General features: G+C 31.2%; 1 protein-coding gene across 1 annotated transcript; it reads left to right on the forward strand.

Moving 5' to 3' along the window:
• Positions 1 to 653: 653 nt before the first annotated feature.
• LOC134681954 (uncharacterized) lies at positions 654 to 10,440 on the forward strand. The gene is made up of 2 exons (XM_063541585.1): positions 654 to 985; positions 9,520 to 10,440. Exons 1-2 carry the CDS (start codon positions 694 to 696, stop codon positions 9,873 to 9,875), a joined length of 648 nt encoding a protein of 215 aa, XP_063397655.1. The 5' UTR covers positions 654 to 693; the 3' UTR covers positions 9,876 to 10,440.
• The last annotated feature ends 808 nt before the right edge of the window (positions 10,441 to 11,248 follow it).

The raw sequence follows: 11,248 nt of genomic DNA on the forward strand, positions 1-11,248 counted from the left end.
AGGGACTGAGCAACACACCGCAATAGTGGTGTTGCTCTAGCATTTTATTTGATCTATCAAAACTATAAGTTATTGTAACAATTATTCAAGTCGTGCTGAATCTTCAAACTAAAAAGCAACTTCTCTGAAATAAAACACCTAAGCGGCAATTAAAAAATAATAACAAAACAACATGCATACATTGAAAGAGCCTGAAAGATTAGTTGCACTAAAAAAATCACAGGATCACATTAATCTCTAAACTTAAGCTCGTAAACAATGTACATTGTATATTTTCAAAACAAATGTGTTTCATAATATTTAGCATAAGAGGTAATATAGAATACAATTAACATAACAAATTGGTTCTATGAATAAAGGCAACAGTAGTATACCGTTATTCGAAAGTCACAAATAGATTAAGAGAAAATAAATCTGGGTTACAAACTAAACCTGAAGAAAACACATCAAATATAAGAGGAAAACAACGAAACACCAGAAAAACTAAAGTGCAGCAAAAAAACAAACGACAATGCAATACACACGGAAACGAACTATACAATAAGAATTATGATTTTCCTGACTTAGTACAGTTCATTTTAAAAAAGAATGTTTGGTTTTATAAATGTGTATATCACGTTAGAATCATTATTCATGAATCTGAAAGTTTTGTTTACAGTTGACGTTACCATTGCCTAGAAATCGAAATCAATTATGTCCAAGCCAAAGAAGATCAAGACGGATCCTGATTACATAACAACGGAAGAATTTATTAGTATCACTTCTCCTTTTGCATGCCACGACTTAACATTAAAAGTTGGCAAACTACAGTTTCATGTCAACAAAAAGCAACTCATGGATGCATCACCAGTTTTCCAAAAAATGTTGAGCGCTGATTTCAAAGAGAAAAATGCCAAAGAAATAACTCTTAAGGGAAAAGACCCGGGTGCATTTGGTCTCTTTTTAAGATTTACCTTACCTGGCTTTGAAGAGGACGAATTAAAAGGTATTTGGGATTGAATGTGTTATGTTGTGTTTAAAATTATAATCTGTATAGCTCTTATTTAAAAAAAAAAAACCCATCTATAGTGATGTTATTAACTAAATATATATTCACATACAAGATGATGACGCCATTGAGTAAACCGTTGTGACTCAAAATACTATTAAACAAACATGCCATCTATAATAAATACGTTCAAGTTAGTCAATATGCATCCCATTGTATAATATTTGTATCGATTTGACAAGGATAACATACATTACATGTATGTGTGCATGAGACTAACATTCAGATATCGTTCAAGTCCGTTTCAATTTGCTACTAATCGTCTCATATCGTTGATAATGTTTGAATCTAAATTTAACCGCAAATTATTTATGCCGCATCACTACAAATGTTTATTACATTTTTTTCGGTCAAATCAATTTTGCTCTGCGAGATATTGTTCCAGGGCGATTTCTCATATCGTGTAATCGTTATATATGATAGTATAGTCACAACATCTGATTTCGATTTATTTGCCTATTTTGCAACAACTGTAGTATTCAGAGTTTACATAGAAAATCGCTGAGTTCATAGTTATATTATGGGGTCATAATTTAATCCAAAAGTATAGAAACATAGCGAATTAAATTATTTCATTGTCACGCAGTATTTCGACCCATCTTGTAACCTAACCGACGATGGTGTAGAATAAGTGTCTTAATATCAAGTTATGTTACGTTTAAAGGTATTAACAAACTGACAATTTTTATCAGTGGGTAATCATTAGAAAAAATACAAATCTGATTGTCATTTTTTCTCTCAATTAAAACAGTGGATATTTAAAAACTTGACCTTCAAACACGGGTATCATTCATTATTGGTTGAAAATAGCAACTAAGCTTTACAAAGAGTACTATTTACGAATAAGTGTCATACTCAGGACTGAAGGCAGAAGAGTCCATTGGATATTTTTTCAGAAAGGTACAGCATAAAGGCAGCACTACAGTCTAACAAAGATTTTTTGACGATATTTTTTTATTACATGATTTTGAGTATTATTCTGTACAGTTTGTAAAAATCCCCAAGTCATTTTCATATCACAATGCAGGGAGTAAATTGATAATGCACTAATGATAATAAAAGCACATGGTAATTAATTTAAATATATAGGCATTAAGGAGGGGCTTATATGTCAATCATCAGTGTCCAACTGTTGATCCCTGACCACAAAACAAATACAGTGGTCATATCTCATCGTATTGCAAGAAAATAAATATATCCCAAGTAAACAGACAAAAGGAAAAAGATACATGTATGAATAGAAAAAAGCCTCTGACTGCCTGTATACATTTCTTCTTTGGTCTTCTACATTTTAATACAGGTTTATGGATTTTAATCAATTCTAAGTTGATATGAAAATTTTCAATTCCATAAAACTTACGGAAATTATGTTTGGCAGTCCGTTTTCAAAAAGGGGATGGTCTTACTATTTTTTTTATATATGTCTTTTGATGCTCAATTTTAATGTTCTCACTTATTTTAGTCATAGTATATTTCTATAAACAAATGTAAATTATTTTGTATAGTGAGAATACCTGTAACGATATTAAATATTAATTGTATGCGTCTGATCAATCCTGGTTTTCTCTTATCTTAGACTCTCTGGACAGAGGCGGAGTTTTGTCTATATTTAATAACAGCATCATAGATATTATTCAAATCTGTGACGTCAAACTCCCACCAAATGCCATATAAGTGTTGAACAGTGCAATTAATTACAAAAATTTACAGCATTAAAGCATCAAAGACAGAAAGTGTGTGATTCGATTGATACGATAATGGTGTCAAACCACTACTGGGGTGTTCCCAGTCGTATTTTTGTATTTATGTTGCATTTACATGGGTTCTAAGTAGTGGGAGATATTATGGGCATAATTGTGCAAATCGTGATACAAGCATGAAATTTGGTATAAAGGTTGACTAAATGATACTTATAAAAAATCCGCTGCTGGCCAGGAAAAAATCATTTTTTCAAGATGGCCACCACACATTTTGGAAATGGCGTCATTACAAATTGGCAATAATTCGTTAATCCTTTGAAAGGTGTATTATATGTAAAATCCAATGTTAGAATTGATTAAAAGTTAATAAAAGTTCCTTAATTACGACTAGACAATACATCAATGAAACTAAAGGTGACTTCCGGTTTCAAAATGCCGGCAAAAAGTCAAAAATTTCAAATTTTATACTTTCAAGCAACTTCACAAGGGATGTAAATCCTTGAAAGGTGTGTTATAGTTATAATACAATGTAAGTTATGATAAAACGTTAAAAACATTTCCTAAGTACGACAAAACAACACATAAATGAAGAAACATCGTGATTTCCGGTTCCAAAATTGAGGCAAATACGTAAAAAAGATTTTTTTAAATTCCATCAAGTTAACAAGCGATAACAATCTTTGTTAAGTTTAAATGCCAAGTTTGGTTTGACAGACATGTTGCTTATCTTATAATTATCTGATAGTTGACTAAACAACCCGTAAAAGGAAGGCCGGAACGGTAGGATTTACAGTTACTTACACAGCTGAATTTTTGCGTCCGCACTTCAAAAGTTGCTGACACGAGGATGCAACGGCAGTCGAAGAAGTCCTTTTTGGTTTCCAACTGTCATTGCTTTTTTCTTTCATCAAACCCCAGTGTTCATGACTTGGTACATGTACCTGTCGAATACATGAATCAGGCTTAGCCTAAACAACTCCTTCTTAATTTACATCTCTTTTGATGTGCTCTGGAAAAGAACCTCTTGTAGACGGAATTGCATCACAATACCGCTGCTTCCTGGCAAACAGTTCACACCGTGCCTCGCTTCATACTTAAGCAAACAAAAACGTCCTTTACATCTGAAAAACCTTCCATTGTTAGCCAAGCTGATCTCTTCTCTTTACTACGACAATTTGACACAAGTGTCACATCCACTGAATGCATGGACGAAGCTACACAAGGACCAAACGCATTTGATATGTCACGTACAGGAAGTCATCAAAAGTCTTTATTCCTTCCATAACCTATAGCTATCCACAATGTTTTCTACCTAGTTATGCGATTGCAGTTATTCTTTATACTATTACATCTGTCTCAGTACTACCTAAAATTACATTTTTACAACACTTTTCATAAACATGCCGAAAAATGGACAAACATTCGTGTATCTGCTTCTGCATGATTACAAGGGGTATATAGGAAGTATCCGTATTGAAATTGCAAAGAATATTTTCACCATGAGTAACATACACATTTTTATTAGTCTCTTAAGAAGCAATTTTGTCAGCAGCCTTTAAATTATTTATTTGGTAAACATCAAATACAATGTTCACTCTTGAATACTTATCAATGCAAGATTGTATGTAAGGCGTTATGACAACATTTGCATAATCATCAAATTTTTTTGCCCAACTTTGTGACCTATAATTAACCATTGCTGCCTTGTTTGGACCTAAATTTTTCGTATTTATTGACATATTTTACATGTTCAACATTTTCCCAAATGGAGCATTTTTTTTACAAATCTGACGATTCTTCTAGAAATGAATTTGCAAACTACTTCATCACTTTACAAAGTCTTTAAAGCTGTTTAAAGGGATCGTTTTGTGTTTTCGCAGAGTATTTAATATGTCGTTCATCTGTTATAGAATGACACAAACCACAAGATCTTTCAAATTCATCTTCTAGTATACTGACCCCTGGTCCAGCTACCATCCATTTGTCTTAATTGGAGCTTTGGTTAATCCAACATCGCCCTTCAAAATTGTATTATTCTGTTTTTTTGTGCATGATCAATTGTTTTATTAGAAAGAAATTTGCTGGTCTTACGTACAGTGAAATTATCATTTTCAAATTCAATTGCCACCTGTGGGTGATGTTGGGGAAGGGAAGTCATATTTTGGTGATGGTCGGTAACGATCGAGCATAATTTACACGATCAAGACCAAAAACAATACGTTAGCATGCGTTATATGGACTGTTTGTAAAGTACTAACTCTCACTCATGGAATGAGCATAATACGAAAATCAGAAGAATTTCTGAATTTATAATTGAACGTCAGGAATGAAACTGTGGTCGAGATGACTCTATTTTAAATCACTGAACGTCACAGGGTCATGACATAATTATACATTTTCAGATTAGCTTTCATAATCGGAAATTAGCAGTTCACGCAAGATATATGCAGTTGTCTGATGAGTCTGTCTAGTTCTATGTATATTTGAACATACATACAAAGAATCTGCCGTTCTTGTGTATCAATATTGGCTTCAGTAAGACAACATTTCCATCCCCTATCACGCAATATATCACATCGAGTTTTATAACAAGTCATTTCAATGTGCAATCCACCAACAGGACGATAAACTTATCTTTTCCGTAAAAATCAGGCTATTCCCATTTAACTTGCTTAGGCATTTTCAAACGTGGCTGATATGCAGTTACAATTGATGTTTCTTCGGGATTCACCACATTTTCGCTTATTCATCGAATACCTGATATTTGTCTGGTTGTGCTTACAAATCGCTCTTAATGTCTATGAAGAGATTGCATATGCGCAAAAGTGTTAAAAACATGTGAGTCATAACCTTAAAAAAAACGTTATTAAACCAATTCATAATATTATTAGAAATCCAAAAACACTAAATATATGTTAATAAGTTCAAATATTTTTTAAAGAATTTTGTAACATTTTCGCGCATGCGCAAATACTGGATATGTCAAATATTCATATTTAACAAATATGTGGTGTAAGGAAGGTAGCCGATAAACCTGATATTTAGTTTTTACTAAAAGAAGTTCAAAAAAAGTTTTTCAGAAAAATCTTTTTTTTTCAAACTGCCGTTTTAGACAATGGCGCGGCCATCTTGAAAAAACTATTTTTGTAATGGCCAGCAGTTATTTTTTTAACGAGTATATAATAATGATGCTTTGTGGTAATTTGCATGCTCGTATCATCATTTGCATAATTCCCTCGATTTTGCTTGCTAATATCTTCCACTAAAGGGGGAAATTCGGGTTTTAGGTAATTTCACCGAAAAATTATTCATGAGAATTCAGGAGAAAAAATAAAAATTTAAACTTTATTTTTACCATATTTGGCTTTACTTTGATATATGTTATCAAAGGGAATATTGTTATCAATACCGTGTCCCAGTCTTTTTAAATAATTTGTGTCTAAATCAATTTATAGGTCCCCAAAGATTAAAGGTTGGGCACTCAGCAGTTAAATCAATATATCTTCTCCCTACAGGCATATGTAAAAAAAATCTGATACATTGTTGTATACATGTAGCTTGTTTATAATTTATCAACGGGACGAAAACAAAGTTTTACTACCATTTGACCTGAATGTGCCATTTTCATCAAATTTTCAAGTTGGAAGACGAATATTTTGCCAATTCATGACTATATTTTAAGTTTTATCGTACTAAAAAAAAAAATATCTTTAGATTCTGAAAAAGAACATGTACAGATTTTAAACATACATTGAGCAGTTTGGGTCAAATTAATCTTTAAAGACTGTTGGTTGGAGTCAGAAAAATTCTGACTGTAGCGCTGCCTTTAGAGAGCGTCAATCCGTCCTGCATATAACCTGTTTAACTGCAGTCTACTTTTTTCCAAACTGTTATTCGAAAAATAAGGTCAAAATTATTTGAAGTCACATTATTATTGTACACAAATTGTTTATTACTTGCAAACTTTTAAATAAGAAGGAAATAAAGTGAATATATATTTCTGTACCTGTCGTCATTGCATATGGTTTCATAAATGCTTGAATCATGTGAATTAATGCAAGATATATGAAAATCTAAAATATGATTTGTTTTGTTCAATCATTTAAGAAATTGAAATAGTGAAAGACTAATTCGTTATAAATAACCAGTATCGTTTAAGTTTGTCTAAATAAGCCAAGAAACATCGTTGATGAATTATTTCTTTGCAAGTGAATAATTCGGCGTCATTGAATACGTCATGTTCAATTCAATAGTCTTTTTGATAATTACCGATTTGATTTACTTTTTAAACAAATTACCTCCATTTGTCAATCGTAAACTTGCTCCATACCGGACAAAATTGGCATTTTCCAATGCAAAGTATGATGAATTAAAAGTGATGTATCGGCAGTTTAACTAATTTTTCATAAAAATAATTTCTGATGTCAAAAGTATTTAGATTAACAACAAATTTACTTATTAAAATATTTGAAAGCCTAAAATATTACTCACATTACGCACATGTCAATTTGCTCGTTCTGCTAGCTCTCCATTATAAATGAAAATTAATGTCACTCATAAGGGAGACAACTGAAAGAGGGATCTGTAATAAACAGGGTCAAATACGGGAATTGGCAAATAGCCTATTCCACCCCTTACCTAGAGATTGGTAATACATGAATTGTTCGGGTTACAAAATTAAACTGAGGGAAATATATCAAATATAAGAGATGAACTACGACACAACAGAAACACAAAATTAAAATGTGACACACACAGAAAACGAACTGTAATATAACAATAACTATTTGCCTGACTTGGTACAGGACATTATAATAAAAATACAATGGTAGGTTGAACCTGGTTTGTTGCATGCAAAACCTCCTGCTTCAATGGCAATGTTAAATAGAACATTACAATAACAGCATTACAATGTACATGGACAAATACAAATAAATGAGAGAACATATAGGAGAGAAAAATACAAGCATAATAGATACCAAAAGGTGTCAGGTTTAAAATTAAATACGTCAGACGCGCGCTTCGTCCATACACGACTAACCAGTGAGACTTTGATGAAAACAAAAGTCCAGAAACGAAAACAAGTACAAAGCCGAAGAGCAATAAGGACCAAAAGTTCAAAAAGTTGTGCCCAATACGGCTAGGTTTTTTCTTCCTGGGATAAGACATCCTTCTCATTTAGAATACTTTATACTTGTGCAAACATTTAATCATTAGATTATCTGATTCTTTCCACTAAACAATAATTCTTATACAGGTTAAAACGATGATAAACTTATATTTTTAATCTATGGTATGAAATTAAACAGATCAGAAAAATCTAGTTGTTCGAGTTGCTTAATCTATTTATCTCTATATATATGTTGATATCGCGTATATGGTCAATTGAGGTGTTCTGAGATCAACTTGATAGTTAGTACAGATGGTGTACAGACTTAAATACCCAAGAAACGACAAAAAAAAGCTTATCTCAAACTTTCGTCAGTTAGATATATTTTAAACATGAATTTGACAGCTAGTGCCCCTTTAACAATAGAATTACAAGGAATGTTAAAAAAAGATTGTAAGACTTTTACAAGATTTTAACAAAACCTTTGAAAGCTCATTTTAATTATGTTCAAACTGTGGTACTCGTGATTAAGGATGTATTCTTCTGACGTTTCTGTCTTATTCAAATCTAGTTTTGGAATTATTTCCAAAACATGTGAAACAAGCGGAAAATATCAATGAATTTTAAAATGTTATAATCAAACTTAACACTGTAAAAAAAAATGTAAATTTACAACAAACCGTTTATGAGTATTTTCATTTTCTTTTTTTTCCAATCAAGTCAGTCTTTTATGCCAAAATTTTGTGAAAAAGGGTGAGGGGTACAAGAAATCATTTTACTAGAAAGGTGTTCATCCCATTCCACTTTTTTTTATGAAATTTCTTTGATATGTATTTTTCAATCATTTATACATGTTATAACAATGCTGAAATAATATGCATTATGTTCTAAAAACGATAAAATATTACTAATTTATTAAATTGACAGAATGGTTAATTTGACACGAAAACGCATCAAAACATAATACAATTTTCTGCTTTTAACACCTACCTATAGTTTTTCAAATTAGATTTTTTCAGAGTGGTTTACTTCATTCTTATTGAAAGTATGAAAAAAAGTTGAATTGTGATTCCGTGATTTTTTTCTCACAATCATAGCCAAAAATGGGTAAAAATTGATGAAAATGGCAAAATCATCAAAATTGGTTACTTTCAATTGAGGACCGTAACAGAAATGTGCACTAACGTATGATTTTTTTCTTCACAATTTATATTTCTGCAAAAATTAGGTTAAGACAAAAAGTTGAATTCTAGAAATGTTTGGCTCCTCAGAGGAATACATCCTTGATACAAATTAATTAGCTGCTTTTCAGATATGTATATTCGTCAAATTGTGTAAATGGTTCACGTTAAGTTAAAAAAAAACGCCATTAACACGTTCACATTTATTTTATTACAACTGTAAATGTTTATTTGCTTTTCGTTTTGCGTTGTTGGTGAGGCATACATATCAGTAGATGTTTAGATCCCTTCAAGTATCAGATGTAACTATTTTTAAAGTAATTTTGGTTCCTTCGCATTGTTGTTTTATACCTTGATTTGTTGCTTCAGTAGAATCAATTATTATAAACAACTGTAAAATTATTTGTGTTATTGTATTCAATAACCTTCTTTTAATCCCCCCCTTAACTATGTAATAATTTCTTTTTACATTTGTTTCAGAAACAGAAGCTCATTTTATTTTGCCAATAGCACACGAATATCAAACCGAAAAAACTTTAACAAGAATTGATGCATCATTGGCAGAATATTCCAAAGAAATGGCGGATTCTATGACATCTGAACAAGCAATAGATAGTATTATAGAGGCAGAGTTTTTTGGATTATCGCAATACTTGGAGACATGTATTAAAATTGCATCTCACAAAACTTTCAATGCACTAACGAAAAATGACAACTTCAAACAAATTTCAAAAGATACTAGGTACACTATCTCTATGAAGAGATGGGAAAATTTGGATGACTCATATAGAATAAATCAATACGGAATACGCCAAATTTTCATGAATCAAAATTGAATAATTTTGCCTTTAAATTAATCTTCAAAGAGATAATGATGTTGCTAATGATAAAATTACTAATTCTGTAGAGTGAAGAAGAATTAAAAAAAAAGAGTAACGTACACAGATGAAACAGTGTTTTTTTTTCTTGTTTTGTATTACGTTTAAATTACCGTTTCAATAGTATATGATAAAGAATTCAGTTGTTGACCAGGACATCTATTGTGCTCGACTGAAGCTATAGACATAACCTCACCGAAATAAAGGTTGCTTCTTATGTGTTTGATTTTTTAAAATCCAAAATAAAAAAAGGAATTTAGGTCAAACTAGGAAAAATCAAGACATTTTAAAAATTTCGTACTGGTTAGTAACTCGTTAATTGTTACATGTGCATTGCTTCGGTTGAGAATTGGAGTATCGTAGCGACACTTACATGTAACAGCTGATTCTAACAAGATTGAAAATTTTGTACCTTATAATAGTAAGGACACATTTAGGAACATGCATATAACATTTTTTATTTACACTATCATTTAGTTCATAGAAGTAGTTTTGTCACTACAAACAAAATGTGTATTAACATACGATTTGTTCAAAAGTATAAGTTTTCAAGTTTTGGATTTATGTTGAATATTGATCATAAACAGATTTTTACATTTTTTGATATGTATGATATAATTATAGATAGTATATATGGTCTTTCGTACAGTCCATTGTATGTAGTTATAGATGAATTAAACTTTGTTCCTCAACCTATACACAGCTGCTGTCATTAGAAATCATCTAGCCTTTATGATGTTTCTATCAAACATTTACAGAATTGTTTGGTACCGACTATTGACACCGACTTTGACAGCTTAAACAAATGGGTCGTCTTAAAATAATAATAGGTACTAGATATTTAGCTTGTTAAAGTAGCAAACAGAAATTAAACAAGATGATCCTAAACGATGTATTTAATCAAATGAAGTAGGCATATCATTAAATATTTATGTCAAGTTTAATCCTTTATAATTTCATGGTAAAAGAACAACTCGACACAACCGTATTGTTATGGATTTTGCGTATAATTATATTGAAAACTTGATAGAAATATATTTATAGTTAGTTCGAAAATGGGTAACATATGTTGACCAATATTCTATTGGAAGTAAGTCATTCCTATATCCAATTCTTTCTTATTTTAGCAACGATCACCCCTATAAGCCAATCTTTTTTAGTAGTTGCTTCCACAATATTTTTTTTCCATTATTTTGTGAGAATAAAAATCTAAGGCTTTCAAAAGCCTGTGTCACTCACCTGTATTCACTTGTGAACATGTTTAATACGGTTAAAATCCTAATTAATAGTATTAGATCCTATAGATTATTATATATCATCATTATTTTTAA

Source organism: Mytilus trossulus, chromosome 8 (assembly GCF_036588685.1).
Source record: "Mytilus trossulus isolate FHL-02 chromosome 8, PNRI_Mtr1.1.1.hap1, whole genome shotgun sequence".
NCBI classification, from domain to species: Eukaryota; Metazoa; Mollusca; class Bivalvia; order Mytilida; family Mytilidae; genus Mytilus; species Mytilus trossulus.